At 48.3% G+C, this 23517-nt stretch overlaps 2 protein-coding genes across 6 annotated transcripts in view; one reads left to right on the top strand and one right to left on the bottom strand.

Annotated features, from left to right (window-relative positions):
• The window catches only part of REXO5 (RNA exonuclease 5), a 38668-nt gene extending 37879 nt beyond the window's left edge, over positions 1-789 (top strand). For all 5 annotated transcript variants that reach the window (XM_038763787.1, XM_038763789.1, XM_038763788.1 and 2 more), the window contains exon 20: positions 620-789. In XM_038763787.1, the coding sequence (XP_038619715.1) occupies positions 620-692 (73 nt within the window). In that variant the 3' untranslated portion in view covers positions 693-789. The remainder of the gene's footprint in view (positions 1-619) is intronic.
• Positions 790-11339: 10550 nt separating this feature from the next.
• Positions 11340-23517, bottom strand: part of DCUN1D3 (defective in cullin neddylation 1 domain containing 3) — a 48551-nt gene continuing 36373 nt past the window's right edge. The window contains exons 3-4 of the mRNA XM_038762454.1: positions 20328-20860; positions 11340-16448 (exon numbers count right to left, since the gene is read on the bottom strand). Of these exons, the coding sequence (XP_038618382.1) occupies positions 15965-16448; positions 20328-20758 (915 nt within the window). The 5' untranslated portion in view covers positions 20759-20860 and the 3' untranslated portion in view covers positions 11340-15964. The remainder of the gene's footprint in view (positions 16449-20327; positions 20861-23517) is intronic.

The raw sequence follows: 23517 nt of genomic DNA, 5'->3' as shown, positions 1-23517 counted from the left end.
TCTATCCACTACGCCTCTGCTATTATGAGCTCCATTCATGTCAACCCAACACCCGTACTTCCCAAGCACTTAGTACAGTGCTCTGCACACAGTAAGCGCTCAATAAATATGATTGATTGATTGAACAGGAACAGTATCTCCTCTGAACCCACTGCCTAGGTGCCCTTTTTGGGGAGGTGGCAACTTGGCTTTGAGCCTCCCCCAAAGCCAGTCGGGGTCCTTAGTCACAGGATGAGCAGTGCCCCATCCCAGGCCAGAAGGCAGTCATTTTAGCTAGATCCAAAGAGCTGCCTTCTACTCCTTAGTAAAAGGTCACCCTAAGTTTTCTGGTGTTGCTGAGAGCATTGGAGCCCTTACCTGCCCTTGGTTTAACTCGGGTAGTCAAAAGTATCAAACACTAGCCCTATACCAGCTCCAAAAATCAATGAAAGAATGTATTGGAAGACCTCTAGTTCCAGCTCTTTACACCTGGATTAATGAATGCTAATTTGTGTTGGTGCTCTCTCTGTGTCTCTCTCGTTCCTCTCCAAACCTCCACCCCAGACTGCTCAGGACATTACAATAGTGTGCCATTCCCCCAGACCATAAAAACCTAACCAATTTTTCCTGTTCTTTACAGTGCACATGGATCGTTATCTGGCCTGGGGATGATGGGGATCAAGGATGAACTGGGAAGTGCCTGTCTGTTCTGAAGTGCCTTAGCTGTTTCACAGCAATCACTTGCCCCTGCTGCCTCACACCACTGCCCTAAAGATGCTGCGGAAGGTGAAATAAAGTGATTTGAACCCATTTTCATCGCTTCTTTGGCCCCCAGGTGGGCAGCATTAGCACACACTAACTCGGCAGATTCTACGAGACAGGAGTGGGCAGGGGGCTCCAACAAGTAGTCCGTGCCCCAACTTGGGTGTTGCCCTTGAGAGACCAGGGTTTGGAGTCGGCCGTGTGGGTTGGGGGCTTCGGTTGCATACAGATTACGGTCTGCCCACTGATCCTTTTAGACTGTGAGCCCACTGTTGGGTAGGGACTGTCTCTATATGTTGCCAATTTGTACTTCCCAAGCGCTTAGTACAGTGCTCTGCACATAGTAAGCGCTCAGTAAATACGATTGATGATGATGACGATCCTGGAGTGGTGAGGCAGACTTCCTTGAGCCCACTTGGCACAGCTCCATCCCTGTCCTTTCTCCTCAAACACCCCGCCCGGGTCTCAATGAAAGGAGCACCCAGGGAGTCACTCCCCAGTCAATAGTCTTTGCCCCCATGGAAGCGCGGCGTGGCCTCGTGGAAAGAGCACGGGCTTGGGAGTTAGAAGACCTGGGGGCTAAACCTTGCTCTGTTGTCTGCTGCGTGACCTCGGGCAAATCATTTAACTTCTCTGGGCCTCGGTTACCTTCATCTGTAAAATGGGGATGAAGACCCTGAGCCCCACGTGAGACATAGCGCTTAGTGCAGTCCCTGGCGCATAGAAAGCAATTATATAGCACTTTAAAGAACAGCCAAATGGGGCTACTCACCCCTGAGTCAGCCACCTAGCAGGTCTGTCCAGGGCGGCTGAGCCTCTCCCATTTTGATCACTAAAGACCTCAAACCAATCACTCTCAGCAGCTTGAACTCCAAACCAATAATATTCAGGGATGCTGGGGTTTTAAATAACCACAAACGGTACCTGGATGAGAAAGGCTCTCGGTCCCATCCAGAGCCTTTGTCTGCCGTCTGTTCTCTTGTGCAATGCGCTGCTCCCTCTTTGCTTCCTTCTGCGCTGCCACGAGGCCTGTTCCAAGAAGCGCATTCCATTCACAGATGGGTTATTCGACTTTCCCTCCCACACCCTTATATTCAATTCAGAAAACCCAGACTCGGGCCTCGCCAGAGCAGCTGCTAGAGAACTTGTTTTGGAAAAGGACAACTCCCGAGAATACCAATATCTCCGATTGAAGCCCCTTTCGCCCAGATTTGCATAAACTAGAGACAGACACGGGAGGGGGAAAAAATCCCAAAACCCTGAAATTATCCGTCACGGAAGGATATCTGATTCTGGGGAAAGGAAAATGCAATAGGAAGCAGCATGGCTCAGTGGAAAGAGCATGGGCTTTGGAGTCAGAGGTTCAAATCCCGGCTCCACTAATTATCAGCTGTGTGACTTAGAGCAAGTCACTTAATTTCTCTGTGCCCCAGTTACCTCTTCTGTAAAATGTAAGACTGTGAGCCCCCCGTGGGACAACGTGATCACCTTGTAACCTCCCCAGCGCTTAGAACAGTGCTTTGTACATAGTAAGTGCTTAATAAATGCCATTGTTAAATGCACAGCTACAGCTTGTGACTTGAGCACTTTAGAAGCCAAGGTGAAATAGGTGAGTTCAGACAGTCTATGGACACAGTCTCCCAATCAGCAAGATGGTCAAGTTCCTGAGATCTCCATTCCGGAGGCAATTTTCCAAAAGCACCGGGCAGTGATACCCATGAGCTCACTATCCCCACAGCAATTCTTAACCAACACAAACAGCAAGCAAAACAATCACCCTTGGTGGCCCCCCAGACTCCATTCCCACAGAGGCCTCCCCGCTTAAAGAGCATCACAATAATAATAGTAATAATAATGATGGCATTTATTAAGCGCTTACTATGTGCAAGGCACTGTTCTAAGCACTGGGGAGGTTACAAGGTGATCAGGTTGTCCCACAGGGGGGCTCACAGTCTTAATCCCCATTTTGCAGAGGAGGTAACTGAGGCCCAGAGAAGTGAAGTGACTTGCCCAAAGTCACACAGCTGACAATTGGCAGAGCCGGGATTTGAACCCGTGACCTCTGACTCCAAAGCCCGTGCTCTTTGAACTGAGCCACGCTGCTTCTCTAACCCACGCTCCGCATGTCCCGAACCCCCTTCAGTGTGAGGGTGGCTTCCCAATTAGAGTCTGAACCCCTGGGGAGACTGGGGCTTCTCCGTAGCTCTTAAATAGGAAATGATTTTTGAAAACAGCTCTCTGGGTAACAATGTACTTTATATAGATTGTGAGCCCCTCGAGCCCCACCTACATACTCTCCCATCACGCGGGAAGCGTTTAATAAGTACTATTCTCGTCTTATGCTGCGAGTCGTTTCCGACCCATAGCGACTTCATGAACACATCTCCCCCAGAACGCCCCATTCTCCATCTGCAGTCTTTCTGGTAGAGCTTTCTCGGTAAAAATACCGAAGTGGTTTACCATTGCCTTCTTCCGAACAGTATCAGTCATTCATTCAATCATATTTATTGAGCGCTTACTGTATGCAGAGCACTGTACTAAGCGCTTGTAAAGTACAATTCGGCAACAGATCCCTAACCAACAACGTGCTCACAGCCTTGTCCTCACCAAACTTGTCTCCTCCCTTGACTCTCACGCCGTTGCTGCCCAGCACAGATGAGTTTTGACTTATAATAGATGGCTTTCCACTCACCAGCCACTGCCCAAGCTAGAAATGGAATGGGTAGGCCTCTGCTTGACTCTCCCTCCCGTAGCGGAGACTGGTAGAGGACTGGAAACTCCAGTTGCGATCCTGAGGGGAAATAAATACAATTACTACTATTTAATCCCTGCTAGTCCACAGGCTTGAAGCCCCGGAGCAATGAAGTCTGCAATGGAGAGAAGACTTGGGTCTGCTTGCTCTCCCAAACGCTGGATGTCTGTCCGGTTTCATTTGAGCTGATCCCTCTCTAGGGAGGTGTCTTCAATCAATCAATCGTATTTATCAAGCGCTTACTGGGTGCAGAGCACTGTACTAAGCGCTTGGGAAGTACAAGTTGGCAACATATACAGTCCCTACCCAACAGTGGGCTCACAGTCTAAAAGGGGGAGACAGAGAACAAAACCAAGGTGTCTCGTGTCTCCTTCCAGGCAGTTCTGAGGGAGGTTATGGTCAGAGCTCATTCTTCCCCCTGAATTTTTTTTTTTTTACAAGCTAATTAGGTTGGACACAGTTCCTGTCCCACATGGGGGTCGTGAATTTTTTTTTTTACAAGCTAATTAGGTTGGACACAGTTCCTGTCCCACATGGGGGTCACAGTCTTAATCCCCATTTTAGAGATGACGTAATTGAGGCAAAAAGAAGTTACCCGCCCAAGATCACACAACAGTCGGTAGAACCGGGATTAGAACCGAGGTCTTTCTAATTCCCAGGTCCACACTAGGCCTCTAACCTAAAATGGTCCTGAATCTTAGCATGGCCTAGAGAAAAGAGACAGGCCTGAGAGCCAGAGGACCTGGGTTCTAATCCCAGCCCCTCCCATGTACCTGCTGGATGCCATTGGGCAAGTCACCTCACTTCTCCGGATCTCAGTTTCCTGCTGTAAAATGGGGATAAATACCTGCCCTCCTTTCCCCTGAGACTGTAAGCCCCTTATGGGACAGGGATTGTCCCCAGCCTGATTATCCTGCATCTCCCCTGCTGCTTAGTTCAGTGCTTGGCACATAGTAAGTATTCAATGTCACAATTACTATTATTGTAATTCTTCTGAGTAGGACTTGAGTCTGAGTGAACCCCTTCAATCTCGGACCACCGCCCGCTCCCCAGCATCAGGGGGGGCAATCAGGCTGGCCTCATCAGATAGCCTTCACCTGGCCCAGAACCATTCATTCAATTGTATTTATTGAGCGCTTACCGTGTGCAGAGCACTGTACTAAGCGCTTGGGAAGTACAAGTTGGATAATAATGGCATTTGTTAAGCGCTTACTATGTGCAAAGCACTGTTCTAAGCGCTGGGGAGGATATAAGGTGATATGGTTGTCCCACGTGGGGCTCACAGTCAGCCTGGCTCAGTGGAAAGAGCCCAGGCTTGGGAGTCAGAGTTCATGGGTTCAAATCCCAGCTCCGCCAACTGTCAGCTGTGTGTCTTTGGGCAAGTCACTTCACTTCTCTGTGCTTCAGTTCCCTCATCTGTAAAATGGGGATTAAGACTGTGTGCCCCCCGTGGGACAACCTGATCACCTTGTCACCTCCCCAGCGCTTAGAACAGTGCTTTGCACATAGTGAGCGCTTAATAAATGCCACCATTATTATTATTAATCCCCATTTTACAGATGAGGTAACCGAGGCCCAGAGAAGTGGAGTGACTTGCCCAAAGTCACACAGCTGACCAGCAACTCTGCAGGGTTAAGGAAGAGATAGGACCATCAGCGCCCTTTTGGAAGGCAAGTGGTGGGCCCTTAGAGTGGGTCTTCCTGAGAGAAACACATACTTACCAACTCCACCAGCCTGGGGTTCATTCATTCATTCATTCAATCGTATTTATTGAGCGCTTACTGTGTGCGGAGCACTGTACTAAGCGCTTGGGAAGTCCAAGTTGGCAACATATAGAGACGGTCCCTACCCAACAACGGGCTCACAGTCTAGAAGGGGGAGACAGACAACAAAACAGAACATGTGGACAGGTGTCAAGTCGTCAGAACAAATAGAATTCAGGGGAAGCATTGGATTTTTTTTGTCATTTGCGGTTGAAAGCCCCAGAATAACACTGGAACTGATTAAAGAGTTTGTTATCAGAGAAGCCCTGTGCTAAGCACTGGGGCAGATCCAAGGTAATTACATTAGACACAGTCACTCTCCCATTTGGAGCTCAGAGTTTTAAGAGGGAGGGTGAGCAGGGATTTAGTTTCCGTTTTGCAGATGAGGGAACTGAGTCACAGAGAGAGAGGTTAAGTGACTTGCCTAAGGTCACACAACAGGAAAATGGAAGAGCTGGGGCTAGAACATGGATCTCCTGACTTCTAGTCCGGTGCTTTTTCCACTCAGCCAGGCTGCCTCTCTGCAGCCGGGAGGCCTGAGGCAATGTATTTCCATTAACCCTATTCAATGTCACAATTACTATTATTGTGACTATGAATTCAGCTTTGCAGAGGGGAACTTTAGCACCCAAATGATCTCTGATTATCCCTGGTAGGCTATAAACAGCCTCTTTTGGACGTGAAACTGTGTCCACGTGCTCCAGGGTGACACATGGTGCAGGGAACAAGGCAGCTAAGGAGGAGGAGGAGACATAAAAATAAAAATAATAATAATAACTGATATTCGTTAAACACTATGTGCTAAATACTGTACTAAGAACTGGGTAGATACAAGATGATCAGGTTGGGCACAGTCCCTAACCCACATGGAGCTCACAGTCTAAATAGGAGGAAGAAAACATTAGAACCCATTTTCTTTTACTCCCAGGCCCACGCTCTTTCCATTCATTCATTCATTCAATCGTATTTATTGAGCGCTGTGTGCAGAGCACTGTACTAAGCGCTTGGGAAGTACAAGTTGGCTAATAATGGCATTTGTTAAGCGCTTACTATGTGCAGAGCACTGTTCTAAGCGCTGGGGAGGATATAAGGGGATCTGGTTGTCCCACATGGGGCTCACAGTCAGCATGGCTCAGTGGAAAGAGCCCGAGCTTTGGAGTCAGAGTTCACGGGTTCAAATCCCGGCTCCGCCAACTGTCAGCTGTGTGACTTTGGGCAAGTCAATTCACTTCTCTGTGCTTCAGTTCCCTCATCTGCAAAATGGGGATTAAGACTGTGTGCCCCCCGTGGGACAACCTGATCACCTTGTAACCTCCCCAGCGCTTAGAACAGTGCTTGGCATATAGTAAGTGCTTAACAAATGCCATTATTAGCCAACTTGTACTTCCCAAGCGCTTAGCACAGTGCTCTGCACACAGTAAGCGCTCAATAAATACGATTGAATGAATGAATGAATGAACCCCAGGCTGGTGGAGTTGGTAAGTATGTGTTTCTCTCAGGAAGATAATCTGATTACCTTGAATCCACCCCAGCGCTTAGAACAGTGCTTGGCACATAGTAAGCGCTTAATAAATGCCACTATTATTATTATTATTATTAATCCCCATTTTACAGATGAGGTAACCGAGGCCCAGAGAAGTGACTTGCCCAAAGTCACACAGGTGACAATTGGCGGAGCCGGGATTTGAACCCACGACCTCCGACTCCCAAGGCCAGGCTCTTTCCACTGGGCCACCCGACTGCTCACGTTGATTCCATCTCCATCCTCTCAACGTATAGAGACCCCCAAACCCGGAGACCACCCAAATAGTCCCTTGGTAGCCCCGATAGGGTTTCCTCCATCCCCAGGAGGGCATCCTGGTTAGCCCAATTCTGGGAAAACCTCAATGCATTAGGCAGCAAGGTAGCTTGGAGTCTGGTTTAGAGCCCAAGGGAGGTTTCCTCTTTCCTCTTCAGTTCTACTTTTGGGGCCCACTGACAGCCCTAACGATCCTTAAGTGCTTGAGTGATTCCTTTTCCATCTTGCCTTTTGGAAGCTGGAGAGCCCAGGATCACTGCTCATTTATTTGGGGAACGTTGGGCTCTGAACCTCACAAGGGGAAGATGGCAGGACACCTTAAATTAGACATTATGAGCGATTTATATTTGTCTCCCCCTGCTCCGCCGAGACTGTAAGCTCACTGTGGGCAGGGAATACGTCTGCTAACTCTGTTGCATTGGACTCTCCCAGAAGCCGGCACAGCAAGTATCACACAGCAAGAAGTTAGGTCTCTCAATCGGGGAAAACAACTGTTTTTCTCCTTAGTTGAAAATCGGCCAGAAATGGATTAATTCCTTTAATCAATCAATCATATTTATTGAGCGTTTACTGTGTGCAGAGCACTGTACTAAGCCCTTGGGAAGTACAAGTTGGCACCATATAGAGCCCAGACGAGAAGCAGCGTGGCTCAGTGGCAAGAGCACGGGCTTTGGAGTCAGAGGTCATGGGTTCGAATGCCGACTCCACCACATGTCTGCTGTGTGATCTTGGGCAAGTCACTTAACTTCTCTGGGCCTCAGTTACCTCATCTGTAAAATGGGGATTAAGACTGTGAGCCCCACATGGTAAGCGCTTAACAAATGCCAATTATTATTATTATTATTATTATTATATAGAGACAGTCCCTACCCAACAGTGGGCTCACAGTCTAGAAGTCTTTAATAATAATGTTGGTATTTGTTAAGCGCTTACTATGTGCCAAGCACTGTTCTAAACGCTGGGGTGGATTCAAGGTAATCAGATTATCCCACGTGGGGCTCACGGTCTTCATCCCCATTTGACAGATGAGGGAACTGAGGCCCAGAGCAGCAGTCCATTCCACAACCATACTACCCCTGATGTCCACATCTTGGACCGCCCTATGACGACTAAAAAATGGCCAGATACAAACTATTGTGGTTGTTCTTCTCCTGCCTTACCAGAAGGGATGGGCTGGAGCTTGGCGAGGGTCGATTTGTAGACTTGAAACTGTCAGAAACGTCTACAGGCTTGTAAGCAACAGCTTGAAAGAGGGGGAAAATAAAGTTAAAACAGACATCTGGCCCCATCTGAGGTAAAAGTTGGATCAGAACAACCCTCACACTGCTTGGGGAGACAGGGTAACCAGATGACAATGTTCTCACACTACAGAAAACCTAAATGCCAGTAGCTTAAGGAGGGGAGGGAGACAGTGAAATCAACCCTCCATCAGGAGGGTGTTTTGCATGTTATCACCCGCTTCTCCTCAGCACGCTATCCAACCTTGGCTTCTTAGACTCCATCCTCTCATCTCTCCGGCCGTACATTCTCAGTCTCCTTTGTGGGCTCCTCCTCTCCCTCCCCTCACTGTAGGGGTTCCTCAAGGGTCAGTTCTTGGTCTCCTTCTGTTCTCTATCTACACTCACTCCCTTGGTGAACTCATTCGCTCCCACGGCTTCAACTATCATCTCTACGCTGATGACACCCAAATCTACATCTATGCCCCTGCTCTCCCTCCCTTCAGGTTCGGGTCTCCTCCTGCCTTCAAGACATCTCCATCTGGATGTCTGCCCGCCATCTAAAACTCAACATGTCCAAGACTGAACTCCTTATCTTCCCTCCCAAACCCTGCCCTCTCCCTGACTTTCCCGTCACTGTTGACGGCACAACCATCTTTCCTGTCTCACAAGCCCACAACCTTGGTGTCATCCTCGACTCTGCTCTCTCATTCACCCCACACATCCAATCTGTCACCAAAACCTGCCGGTCTCACCTCCACAACATTGCCAAGATCCGCCCTTTCCTCTCCATCCAAACCGCTACCTTGCTGGTTCAATCTCTCATTTTATCCCGACTGGATTACTGCATCAGCCTCCTCTCTGATCTCCCATCCTCCTGTCTCTCCCCACTTCAGTCTATACTTCACGCTGCTGCCTGGATCATCTTTGTGTAGAAACACTCTGGGCATGTTACTCCCCTCGTCAAAAATCTCCAATGGCTGACTGTCAACCTACACATCAAGCAAAAACTCCTCACTCTGGGCTTCAAGGCTGTCCATCACCTCACCCCCTCCTACCTCACCTCCCTTCTCTCCTTCTACAGCCCAACCCACACCCTCCACTCTGACGCTAACCTGTTCACTGTACCTTGTTCTTGCCTGTCCCACCATCGACCCCCGGCCCACGTCCTTCTCCTAGCCTGGAATGCCCTCCCTCCCCACATCCGCCAAACTCGCTCTCTTCCTCCCTTCAAAGCCCTACTGAGAGCTCACCTCCTCCAAGAGGCCTTCCCAGATTGAGCCCCCTTTTTCCTCTCCTCCTCCCCAACTCCCCCACCCTACCTCCTTCCCCTCCCCACAGCACTTGAATATATATCTGTACAGATTTCTAACTCTATTTTACTTGTACATATTTACTATTCTATTGATTTTGTTAGTGATGTGCAGAGAGCTTTAATTCTATTTGTTCTGACGATTTTGACACCTGTCTACATGTTTTGTTTTGTTGTCTGTCTCCCCCTTCTAGACTGTGAGCCCGTTGCTGGGTAGGGACTGTCACTATATGTTGCCGACTTATACTTCCCAAGTGCTTAATACAGTACTCCGCACACAGTAAGTGCTCAATAAATACGATTGAATGAATGTTACGATGAGCCACTTCACTGAAGCTTCAGGAAGTCCCTAGGCAGAAGTGCCAGCTTCATTTTTAGGACAGGTAGAACTTGGGCAGAGCATCAAGTGGGTGGCTGGGGGGGGGGTGGGGGGCGGAATTTGGAGGAAAACAGTGGCAAAGAGAAAGGGAAAAGGGAGTAGGAAGGCCAGGGGGTGAGGGCAGGGGGCATTAGGCAGCAGCTTCAGGCTGCCCTTTGTGGGCATCAAAGTGGCAACGACTGGTGCCCGGTACCCACACTGTACTAGGACCACTGCCACAGGGCCTGTTCAACCGGGGGGGAAGCAGGCAAAAGAGCTTCCTGTGATCCTCGAAGGCACTCGCGCTGTTTGTAACCAAGGCTTCGAAACCGATACTCTGACAGGGAAACACCACACACCACTAAGTCATTAACTTCTTGGGGCTGCCTTGGCTCTCTCTGTGATTGGGAAATCTTATACTACATTTAATTTCACGTTCCAGCTCAATCTCGCAGATCGCAACCGCAAATACGACAGCACATCGGCTGTTCGGAGAATAAGACGCCAGGCATGAAGCTCTAGTTTCCCCGAAAATCTGGCTATTTCCTCAGGTGGTAAAGCAGCCACTCAGAACCCATTTTGTTCCCTGATCTCTATTTTCCTAAACAAGCTCTCCTCGGATAGACAGAACAGACAGTTAACTTCACTACTCATTCTGCATAAATAGCAATAGTCAAGTAAACAAATTTATTAAATTCAACAGCAGGTAACCGTCAAATAAAATACATCTTAGGGAAAAAATAGTGTAGACATCAAAGACAGAATGCTTTCCGTTTGTAGGTAACACAGTAATAAAAATATTAAAGGGGCCATTTGAAGAGTGCAACAATGCAGAGAACACGAAAGGTAGCTTATCAACAATCCAGGCAACTTTGAAGAAAAGGATCTACTCATCCGAAACCAGTTTAAAAAAACAGCAAGGTGGAGGATTACAACATTAGCGATAAAACTCAACAGATTAAGGCAAATTGTTTGCAGGCCAGTCCCCCGAATCCTTGTTGCCTATTGCTACGGGCTGCCCTCATTTGGAAACCAGGATCATTGCCCTTTAGTGCAACAGGTCAGAGGAAGAGACCACGAACCCAAGGAGTGGGAGGCCAGAGAGGGGGTGGAACAAGGGAGTGATAGAAGGGACAGAGGAAAAAGGGGTGGGGAGGGAAAGAGGGGAGTGGGAAAAGAGGGGAAGCAGAGAAGGGAGGAAAAGAAAAGAGAGACGGGAGGGAAGGGAAAGGAGGGATGGAGGGAGGGATGAGAGGGAGGGAGGGAGAGAAGGAAGAAAAAAAGAAGAGGAAGGGAACGGACAACAACAATTTTTTGGGAGGCAAGGCAGAGAAGGGAGGGATGGAGAGAAGGGAGGAAAAGAAAGGACAGATAGGAGAGGTGGGAGGGAGGAGGAAGGAAAGGAGGGATGGAGGGAGAGGTGGGAGGGAGGAAGAGAAGGAAAAAAAGAAAAGAGGGAGGGAATGGACAGCAACAACTTTTGGAAGAAGTGTTTGCTAGAGAACAACGCACCATGTAAAATGAACTTGATGTGAACTGCAGCTTTGCCAAGTGGCGTCTACTGATTTCCAAGACACTTCAAGGGATTTTTTTTTTTTTTTTTTGGCGAGAGAGGATTGGGGGTGGAGGGGAGGAATGGTGGGGTGGCTATGGGGAGAAAACACAGGGGTGGCACATAAGGACCAAATACCTTCAATCTCATGGATTATACGGAAAATCAGAGATGATTTGGTTGTTCGCACCCTTTTCTGCTTCTACAACAACGGTCACGAAAACAAAGATTCCTTTGGATTGTGCCTATCAGAAAAAAAAAAATCACAAAAATCCTCTGATACTCACCCAAACCCAACCTCAGGCTGCTTAGACTGGATGTCTTCAACTTCTGATGCTACAATCGCAGTGTAAGACTGCGGAAAGACGTTCAAATACATCTGCTACAGTCTCTCAGGGGCGGATCAGTAATGTATTCCCTTCTGGGATCAAATGGGTTCAGCTACACGGACATAGTCTCAGTTTTCTAGACACTTGTCGGCCTGTCTATACTGGGGAACTCCTTCCACGGAAGAAAGTCTGTCGAGTTCAACTAGGCAACAAACAGCAACATTTAGCCTTTCACCAACCAGAATGGTCCGTGCTTCCTACGCTGCTTGAATTTTTCCAGAAGTTGAGTTTTAGCCCGTGTCCGTGCGATGAAGGATTGCCCAGTTAATCCAAGGAATCTGTGTTCCAACCACACTTGGAGAATATGGGTGATGGTGGAACCTGCTCTGAATAGGACCCTTTAGACTCTGACCATCCCGAGCCAACCCCACCTGAACAGGAAAGCACTTAACCGGGACAAAAATCTCTCTCAGCATCTTGTTTTAGTCGGGCCTGATTTTGATTCCCCCACCTCTGCCTAATACCGGTGAGACTTAGGACTTGAAATGCGGCCAGCAAGATGACAGATGTGTTTGAGTTCTCAGAGGAGAAGCCTCTGGGTTTCTGACCCGCCTCTCAGTCAACTTCTCTGTTGCTGTCATCGAGCTGCCTCGTAAAACCGTTCAACATGGGAATCTGGTGTTTTCCTGGCCCACCCCATCAAAATCAAAAGCCGTCTGGGGAATCAGCGCTCTGGGTCTGGGATGGGATTCTGGCACATCTTTCTCCCGTTTAAAAGGAGAAGAAATTGCACTGACGGCTTTGAACCTCTCTGTGTGGGATGTTCTGAAGCTGTGCTTTCATACAGTTCAAGTTTTGTTCCTATCCCGAGGCGGGTCGCCTCTCCCACCCTTAGTTTTCCAACAGCACGTTACCCACTAAAGCCTAAAATTCCTCTTTCAAAATAGCACCTGCAAAACATTTACAAGAAATCAAAATGCAGATGCACTGACTCTATTCACGGACACGCAGACGTGTCTGTGGAAGGGATTCAGTCTCAGAGGCTGGAGGAGGCACATTGCTGGGCGTCGAACTGAAACGGCCTATTTTTTTTTTTTTAAAAGCTAAAAGGGAATGTATTCAAGTCACATTCTTCAGGTGTGGACGGGAAAGCAATAAATGCCACAATGCTTTCTTTCAGATCCGCTTTCTAGTAAATTACTGAAGAAACATTGCTAAAACGCAGATCTACAGCGATCAGCCAGGGGCCCAGCGATTTTACAATGGGCGTTAATTGATATGGTTTGTTGTAATCAGCAGCAGATCTTTCCAATGGCTTCAAAAACTGCATGAGCATCATGCCACTTCACTCCTGGTCTCGGATACTATAAACAAAAGATACCTATATGGGTAACATATGCTTTTATATCTACATATTTGGCCTATTCCACAGATTCACAGTTCAATCATTATACGACAAGCCTATTTGCAGCGATTAATATTCATGAAGCTTTCACTTCCAAGAAGTGTGAATGAAAAACCTGCTCCCCCTTGACGGGCATTGAACGTAACAGCCGATGCCTAACTTCATTCGTGGCCACGAGAACAATAAATCCAAGAAAAGACCAGTGCAAAGGCAGATAACACTCTGAGAACGAGACCACCCTACAACTTAGGAACGAGTGCTTCCGTCTCAGCTCTCAGGTTCCTAGCCTGGAACTGAGGAGCTGAACTGATCTTGCATTTTCCTTCTATTACCAACCGATATTAGGAATTTAAAAGATAAAATGGGCAGTTTCTAGAAAAAAATTTTTTTTTGGGGGGGGATCATTTGCAATTTTAAAAGCCCTCACACCTACAGCTAATTAATGGAATGCCTTCTTTCTAAAGGTGGATGAGCAGACTTTCAGCAGGCCCTACCACAAATATCCTCACTCCTCACTGCTGCTGAGGCACAGAGCAGCTTGCTATCTGCCCCTCTTCCTAGGTACCACACCTTCATAGCCAGGGGCAGGGGCTGAGCTCAGGAAGGAGACAAGCCCTTCCTTTTTCCCCTCCACACATTCGGATCCAGGCAGCCGCTGCAGCGACTCAAAAATCTGGCTCCAGTGCACCCCGAGGTCATTACGGATCCCTGTTTATGATGATCGTTCAGCAGTGACCCTGGTTGAGCCCCTTGCAAACTGCTGGTACGGTGGGGGTTGGCGCTGAGGGGGCAGGTGTGGTATCCGGCAGCCAGGCTGAGATTTCCCTCAGGCTCAGAGGGCACCGTTAATTGCCGCAGTTTTAAAATACCGGCCGGTTGTCTTAAATGCGGAAACGGGACCGAGTTATTATTAAAAATCGGGATCACTGTCTTTCAAAAGTTTAAGGGAGAGATTCCGACTGCCCAGAACTCACGAAACCATTATCCCGGCACTGACTGAAGCCCCAGAGGACGGTCCTCGCCCAAGCCCGGAGGCTCGCGCGCCCAGGGGGTAGGGGGCACTTCAACAAAACCCACGTTGCTACAAAGGGTAACGGGAATTAAAACGTGCCGGTTGGAGACGGAATCCCTTTCGAGTCGTCCGGCACTTTCTGAAACAGATGGAAAAAAACAGAAAAACCGAGCCCGCCATCTCCTCCGCTCAACTTCGGTTAACCCATTAAAATCCAAAGCTAAAGCCGGCCCTCCTCTAAGACGCCTTTTGGACAAGAAGTCAGTTGGTTCACTGTAGCCCAGAGGACAGCTCTCTGTCCCGCAGAGGGCTGCCTAGCGAACGGCGCAGAGGGGTGAAGGACAAGGGCCATAGTCACAAACAGCGGGAATCCTCTCTTTGGCCATAAAAGGTCCATGCTCGGCCTCCAGAATCAAAAGGTCTCCTCCACCCCCAGCCCTGAAGCCGCCCTTCCCAACCCCAGCCCCAGGCTCAGGGAGGCTCCCCCCTCATCTCTCCAAGAGGCAGCGAAAAACCAGCTGTGGCCACGTGAGTCTTGAGCATCACTGCCTCATTCAGGCAGACAATACCCTCGATTAAGAACATTAAATAATCAATTGGGGGAGCGACTGCTGCAGCAGGTGAAGAGAGCTAGAAAGGGGCTCCAGCCACCTTGTACTTTTCAACGACTCGCCCTGTGATGTTCAGACTGACCCACTTAACCTGCTCTTGCCAGACGCGTAAGCCGATAATACTCCAAACAAAACGTAAAATGAAATGAAAGCAGACCTGTTCGCCACAAATTTCCCTTCAAGTCAGCTGGTTGGGGGTCAGGGAGGTGGGGGATGGGACAAGGGGGCGGGCACACTTCACCCGCCAGAAACAGAACCTTTGGCTCCAAGTCAAATAAACAGTATTTCCACCAGAAACATGAAAATACAGCAACTCAATTAAGGATAAAAACTCTCAAAGAATTCTACTTCCAGCACAACTGAGGTAGCACTGCCTTCTCTGCGTCTGATGCTCAAGTGGTTTACGTATCAAATACTGGGGTAAGGACTGCTCGCTTGACTGATGGACGTGGGGTGCTCAGAAATAGAATCCGTGTTCAAAACTCAATAGTTCACAGAAGGAATGGACAGGGAAAAAAAAAAATGTTTTTCAGATTAGCTTACAATGGGATTTGGACTGCAAAATGCTGTTGCTTGCTTTCTTGGCAGGGCCTAAAAATCACCCGCCTATTAATGCGATGTAGTTACTAGTTAACACTGCTATTCAACTCCGTGTAAATCTTTTTAAATAATTTTTACAACCTAAATTCAACCATGTAAACAGCACTACTCACAGTACAGAACTGCCCTGAAAAATGTAGTATGCAAAATTGAGATCTGGCACTGTATCATGTAGTTAGGTTAGTTTGACATAAAAAACAACCATCTAAACTGTGCAAGACATGGCAGAGACACCTTCTGTGAAGGCTTAAGGGGATGGAGGGGAGGAAGATGGGATGGGGAGAGAGAAATGGATTTAACTTGTAGCTGGGGTCAAATATTTCGGGCCAAAAAGTCAAAGAGGAAAAACCCAAATGAGGAAAGTGCCTAAAACATGATACAGCATTTTAGAGCCCTTTCAAATACAAGGCAGAGAAAGGTTTGAAGTAGAAAATATCTGGATCCTCAGCAATTTCCAGAAGGTGTCATAGTTTTACACTGAAAGGAGAATGCCGGGCTGTTTCAGTCCCCACTCTTAGGTGTGTTCCTCTGGGGAAGGCCCGTCTGTGTCTGAAGGTGTAATCCGTTTGGTTTCCTCTTCCCTTTTCCTTCGCTCCATCTCCCATTCCACAAAGGTGTCGAAGAGACTAGGCCAGGCCTCGTCTTCACTGTAGTTGCTAAGGTCGGGTCCGATCACCTGAGTAAAGTTGAGGAACATGTTCCACGTGTCCCGGGAGATGCCCTTGACTCCCGAGGGGTTCTCGGAGAGGAAGTTCAACCACTGGTCCAATATGGGGGGGCTGTTCTGGGTAAAGACAAGCTTCCACAGGGCGATGGCTATTTCCCGGTGCAGTGACCTCTGCCCTTCTTCCGAGTCCAGGCCAAACTGAAACGTAAAGCGGTAGAGATCCTTGAATCTGTCCTCTTGTTTGGCTTCGTTTAAGAGGCTGGGGAACCGAGCGCAAATCCCATCGATGCTGTCTGCGCTGATTGCTTTGCAGCCCTCGAAAAACTCTTTCCTGTAATGAGGGGGGAAGGCAGAGAAAGCAGGAATCAATTCCTCTCTTTAAAAGCTGGGCTTGACAGCAATCGGGCCACCCCTGCAGAGAGGGCACAGCTAGGCGGTTGCATGCATGCGTGCACACACACCCTCCCAATTCCCAATCCCCAATTCTGGATGCCATTCCCTGGAAGGCCAAACCCCAGCCCAGAGGCCCCAGTTCGGTGCAAGCCAGGCAGAAGGCACTTTCACCGGCCTTTGCCCTCTGCCCTCTCCCTTGACACACTCATGGCACGGACAGCTCGTTTCAAACTCTGCAACAGGAGGTTTACAGCACACTGAATTGGCATCACAGCTGGTCCTTGAACAACTGGGAGCTGACCCCAGAGGTTTACACTGCATCTTCTCAATTTAATCTACGCTCCCTGCCTAAGGAGACCTTGAGCCTAATCAGCCAGTGAACGGGGGTTGGCGGGCAAGCGAGAAATAGCTTTCCCCCTCCCACCATGCCCCAGTCAAATCATTATGACTATTATGCGTGACATTTATCCTGCACTTATTTTGTGAAGACCATTGTTCCTGGCCCAAGTGGACTCACAGTCTAAAATGAGGCAAGGGATGGGAGACGAGGGGGGAGGGTAAAGTGAGGGAATGAACAGAAACATAAGGAAAGACATTCAAACCACATGCAGAGTGCTTGCTCCCTCACCCAAGAAGGAAAAAAAAAAAGAGAAATCAGGCCCCTCAGGTTGAACATCTCCAAATCCTTTTAACTAGCTGTAGCTAACAAAAGCCTTGCTAAGACGGTGTGCCACAGTGCACTCCGGGTAAGTTGATCCAAACATGAGTTGTAGTAGCACTGCCTGATGTGACTTGAAAAAGGTTTGAACCTGCCTGAAAGATCCTCAGACCTGCCCCAAACCAACTTCCGAATATTGAGGTGCAGGCAGGCTGGGCTATGAAATTTAGGCCTGAGCTTGGTTTGCACCTAGCAGACTTCTTGCATTAGGTAAGAGGGGGATTGTACAGTTGTTTTTAGGCTGTGTGCCCCGGGAAGCCCAGGGACTGTGTATTTTTTTTTTGCCAGCACTTAGTACAGGGTTCTGCAACCAGGAAGCCCTTGATAAATACTATTACCGCTACTGCTGCTAGGATGGGAGTTCCCTCTGGGCCATACCCTTTGACTGCCAGGAAGGAGAGAGGTTGGGGTTTGGGACGAGCCCCCCTCCAGAGGTCAGAACGTGATTTCAGCTCCAAGGTACTTGTGACTGGCCTTGCTGGCGACCGCGAAGAAAGGGGGGTGAAACTGAATGGAGACCATACCCAGGGGCCCAGCTGGATGTCAGAGACGCGGCTCACCCTTCAGGATCTACCTGAGATGAAGTTCCTCTTCATTAGGTTGCCAGGTTTCTGGAATGTAAGCTTCCGGGTCCGGGAAAATGTTAAGTCCGGAGCCCAGACTGTTCTCTGGGCTATGAACAAGCCATTTCAAGGCCCTGATTGTCCTAGGTTCAAACTGAGCAGTAGAGTAGCCCCCAAATAAAGATTTCTATGCCTCCCAGGGGTGGGAGAGGGATGCCGCTTTACCCTTTCTCATTTTCCTCTAGACTGTGAGCTCATTATGGGCAGGGACCATGTCTATTTGTTATTGTATTGTACTCTCCCAAGCGCTTAATACAGTGGTTTGCCCACAGGAAGGGCTCAATAAATACACTTGAATGAATTTTCCCCTAGTTTGTCCACCGCCAAGACAGATTCTATCTTTACGATGCCCAAGTGACCATCCATCCGAATGGCTAGGATCCAGACCTCTTCGCCCCAAATTTTGTTTGGTTTTAACCTGCCCTCATTCGCAGCAGCTCAGGGTGGGTGAGTTGCCCGGGGTGTAAAGCGGGACTGCTCTCTAGCCGCTCAGCAGCAGATCTCAAGTCACAGCATCTAGTCTGCCGCTATACAAAAGGCATAAACACATGTCTTAAAAGGTGACTGTTTCTTGTGAAGCTGTCTTTTTTTTTTTTTTTTAAACGGATGGATACTAAAGGGCAAAAGGCTTTCAGAGAGCAATCGCTCTGTTGCACAGAAGCTCCTGCCATCAGTGACTGAAGTTCATTAGTGTTAAAAGCAACACTTACCTCTCCCTTCACGGCTGTGTGTGAAAAAGAACAAACAGCTTTATGGTGGGAAATTGCCATCCGGGACTCTACTTCGGCAGCAGACTTCAGGCTGCACTTGATGGAGCTTACAATACTGGCAAGCATGAAGCTACTCCCAGCATGAAGCTACTTATAGAGGCACTGGATGTGAAGTATATAATGTCCACCTGCCCTCCAAGGGAAACGCTTTTACCCTTTGCAGTGAGTGGTATGTACAAGTGTGTCCTGCATAGAAGAATTCACAGAGACTTCTGGGGCTTAGCTAACCTGAGAAGCAGTGAGGAGTGCTGAACAGAGCACGAGCCTGGGAGTGAGAAGATCATGGGTTCTAATCCTGGCTCTGCCACTTGTCTGCTGTGTGACCTTGGGCAAGTCACTTCACTTCTCTGGGCCTCACTTGCCTCATCTGCAAAATGGGGATTGAGACTGTGAGCTCCACATGGGACAGGGACTGTGTCCAACCGTATTTGCTTGTATCCACCCCAGCGCTCAGTACAGTGCCTGGGACACAGAAAGTGCTTAACAAATCATCATCAATCGTATTTATTGAGCGCTTACTGTGTGCAGAGCACTGTACTAAGCCCTTGGGAAGTACAAGTTGGCAACATATAGAGACAGTCCCTACCCAACAGTGGGCTCACAGTCTAAAAGGGGGAGACAGAGAACAAAACCAAACATACTAACAAAATAAAATAAATAGAATAGATATGTACAAGTAAAATAGAGTAACAAATATGTACAAACATATATACATACATACAGGCGCTGTGGGGAAGGGAAGGAGGCAAGATGGGGGGGATCGAGAGGGGGACGAGAGGGAGAGGAAGGAAGGGGCTCAGTCTGGGAAGGCCTCCTGGAGGAGGTGAGCTCTCAAATACCACAATACAATACCTGGGTTCTAATTCTGGCTCTGCCATGTCTGCTGTGTGTGTGAGTCCGTCTCCCTTTCTACACTGTAAGCTTGTTCTGGGCAGGAAATGTATCTACTGTTATATTGCACTCTCCCTGGCACTTAGTACAGTGCTCTGCACACAGTAAGCACTCAGTAGATACAACTGACTGACTGACATTGACCTTGGACAAGTCACTTCATTTCTCTGAGCCTCAGTTACCTAATCTGTAAAATGGGGATTAAGATTATGAGCCCTATACTGGACAAGGACTATGTCTAACTTGAATACCTTGCATCTACCCCAATGCTTAGTACAGTACCTGGCACATACTATGCAATTAACAAAAACCTTAAAAAGAAAAAACACCTCAAAATTTGAAAGAGAAACATTATCACTCAAACTCAGGGTCTCGGGTCAGTAGTCAGTCAATGGAAAAATAAACTATGTAACATCTAGGATTTCTTGACCACAGAGTCACTGATGATTTGGTGGGTGAGTAAACCATGGTTCAAGGGGGGGAAAAAAAAAGAGAAGAAAACCAAAGATTGGGCACATATTTCAGGATATGGACTTCAAATGGCTTTGCTTCACTGAGTTTTCAGACCAAGGTAGTCAGTATTTATATGGCTTATCCTCCCACCCTGTCTGCTTTGCAGAAACCAAGAGGTTAAAATGACTGGCCCAAAACCCTCCACCCGGGCTGTGGCAGAATGATGACTAGACCTCAAGTTTCCCAATTTCCATTCCGGTCCTGTCTGCCAGGCCTCGCTGGGTCCCACGGTTCCTGTCCTCCTCTCCTTTACGACGAGGTCCCATCACCCAGCGGGGCCACAGCAACCCCCGAGAACTTACCTCGTGAACTTGCACATGGTGGCCGCCTGGAACTTCCAAGCCAAGACGAGCACTTTGAATTCCGTGGGGTCGACGCAGAGGTCGTTACAGAAGCGCTCCATGCCCTCTTCCAGGATGGCGTCTTCTCGCTCGTCCTTGTAGCGCCGAAACAGCTCCTCCATCCTCTGCCCCGAAGATTCCTGGGCGCTTTGCCCAGGCTCCCTCCCCGCGTCCCCAGAGGAAGTCGGAAGCTGGCCGGATTCCGTGGCCGCCTCGGCCTTCTTCGTCCCGTTGACGAGGATGTCCCCGCCAGACTTCCCCCCGGCCGGGGAGTGATCATCTCTGGGGCCCGTGCTCCGTTTGCTGTGAGATTTGCTGCCGGGATCCCGGTCTCCGTTTTTGCTGCCCAGAGTAGACGAAGGGTTCTTGCACTTGGTGACGCACTGGCCCATGGTTCAGGCAGTCTGGCTTTCAGAGCGGCACCCTGCCAATTGCACACCCTCTCCACTGCTGCTCAATGTGTCTCAACATGCCATCAGTGGGCGCCGACCAACCTGGAAAACAACCGATCGATCAATGGTGTTATTGACTGAGCACTTACTGGGTGCGGAGCACCGGATCAAGCGCCTGGGAAAATGCAATACCGACAGAGTCAGCGGACCCGATCCCTGCCCACAAGCATTTTCTGATCGCGGCTCCGCCACCTGTCTGCTGTGCTACCTTGGGCCCCTCACTTCACTTCTCTGTGCCTCCGTTTCCACATCTGTAAAACGGGGAGGAAGACTGTGAGCCCCACATGGGACAAGGACTGTGCCCAACCCGATTTGCTCGCATCCACCCCGGTAGTTAGCACAGTGTCTGGCACATAGTAAGTGTTCAACACACGCCACAATCACTATTATTATTATTATTATACATCAGTTCACTCTCTAAAAAAACCAGGGCACACAACTTGAGCCGGAGGGAGAGTCCTGGAGGGCTCAGATGTGAAATCCGCTGTTACTGGTCTCTCTTCGTCAACCCGGCTCAAAATGAACAGGGTGAAAGGCTTCCTGATTTATACTGCACCCTTCTTTCATTTCTGAACCAGCCACGTTGCTTTACCTCCCAAGCCAATGCAGCTCTTTCAGTGTCTCTAGCATACTAGATCTAATAAAGGAAATTCCGAAAATTCTTCCTGAAACATAGGCTACAAAGAGGTTGATTCATGTGCGGAACTCATCAAGGAAGACTACTCCAACCCAGAGACATTTCAGGGGAAATAATTAAAACATGCTGACCGTAGCACATAAGGATACCATACAGACCCACATTAGGCTGCATGGCAAAGGTCAAAAACGTTTCAAATGCCCACGGGTCTCACACTCCCAAAGGGCTCGATTTTCTGGGAGGGGGAGGAGGAGGTGGAGCTGGCCATTTGGACCTATGGCCACGTGGCCATGCGATCTTACTTTGACTGTGAGCCCCATGCGGGACAGGGACCATATCCAACTTGATTTATTTGTATCTACCACAGCACTTAGAACAGTGCTTAACACATAGCAAGCACTTAAATACAATAACACTAATAATGATTATAACAATAATAATGAAGACTCTGCACATAGTAAGCGCTCAATAAATAAATAAATACGATTGATGAAGACATTTCCTCCTCAAAAAGTTTCAAGGGGCAACTGAAATAGGGAAAACATTCACTCATTCAATCATATTTATTGAGCACTTACTGTGTGCAAAGCACTGTACTAAGCGTTTGGGAGCGTACAATAGGACACATTCCTGCCCACGGTGAGCTCACGGCCTAGAGCGGGGGACATGGATGGCACATCCTGAAGATATTTCAAGCCTTTTATTTAAAATTTGAACGTGTGGTTCATATAAAATATTTCGGGGGCGGGGGGGAGCAGGGGAGACAGACAGCCTGAAGGAAAGAGGGAGGGAACCTACCTATTGTGAAAGGCTAAAGCAACCATTATCCAGGTGAAAGACTTAAGCACCCCAACAAAGTTAAATAATTAATAATAACTATGGTATTCGTTAAGCCTTTTCAAGTGTCAGGCACTATTCTAAGTGCTGCTCTAAGTTCCTGGGTGACTCCACAGGCCACCTTCAAATGGAGTTCCCCAGGCCTAGCAATATGCTGAATAATCACAGGATAACAAATACCGTAAGTACCAGGGACTATACTAAGCACAGGGGCAGATACAAGACCATCAGATTGGACATATCCATGTCCCACATGGGGCTCACAGTCTTCATTTTTCAGATGAACTAAGGCCCAGAGAAGTTACGTGACTTGGCCAAGGTTACCCAGCAGACAAGTGGCACAGCCAGAATTAGAACCCAGGTCCTTCTGACTCCCAGGTTCGCCATGCTGCTACTCTCTCCCTCTTTTCCCCCTAATCACATCAAGGTTCTTCTCCATCCTCCACCCTTACTGAAAACACAAAGGGCATGTCTCTACATGATTTCTAAAAGTGCTGCATTTCTGCGGGCCTTTGAAGTCTCCCAAGTGCTGGGGTGAGGGGGAGAGAGAGGCTTTCAGGGTGGAAAATGACAAACCCATGGGTTATTTTCCTTTTGGAAGAGTCACGATTGAACTATTTGTATTTAAATGCAAGGTTAATTCTTGGAAGACTACATCATTCAAGGATAACAATTGTTGGATTGGCCTTGTCATTTCCAAACCCAGGAGGCTCAGCCCAAGTGGAGGATTTGTTGGCCAGATCTGTATTTCTAAAGGCTTGGAGTGCTGAAAGAAACAAAAGAAGCAAACTTACACAAATGCCACATGCTCACTAACTGGCAACTCCTATTTCCAAGTAGTGTGAATCACCAGCCTTCACTGCTGTCCTCTTGCAGCCAAGGCGACCAACACCCAAGGAGACAAGGGGATTTTGTGGCTTTGTGCTCCAACCCCCAGGTCTCCTGGTTCCCTGACTACAAGAAAGACGCCTCATTATTCTCATTTCTTCAAAAGTATGGTATCAAAGAAAGGATTAGGACTTCAGGTAGGGACAGAGCAGATGGGTCTCCCCTAGAGATCAAATGTTATTTGCCCAAAGTATCCTAGCTAACAACATGGAATCTGACAAAACAGAACTGGCTTTACTGTCCCCAGAAAGTCTTGACAGATTCCCCCCCTCTCATACCACCCCCCCAAATCTATTAGCTACAGGTCAATTTGTATATCCTAACAGGATTGTTAAGT

The sequence above is a fragment of the Tachyglossus aculeatus genome, chromosome 21 (genome assembly GCF_015852505.1).
Source record: "Tachyglossus aculeatus isolate mTacAcu1 chromosome 21, mTacAcu1.pri, whole genome shotgun sequence".
In the NCBI taxonomy this organism is placed as follows: Eukaryota; Metazoa; Chordata; class Mammalia; order Monotremata; family Tachyglossidae; genus Tachyglossus; species Tachyglossus aculeatus.
The sequence above is the reverse complement of the archived record's forward strand: the minus strand, read 5'-3'. Positions and strand labels throughout refer to the sequence as shown.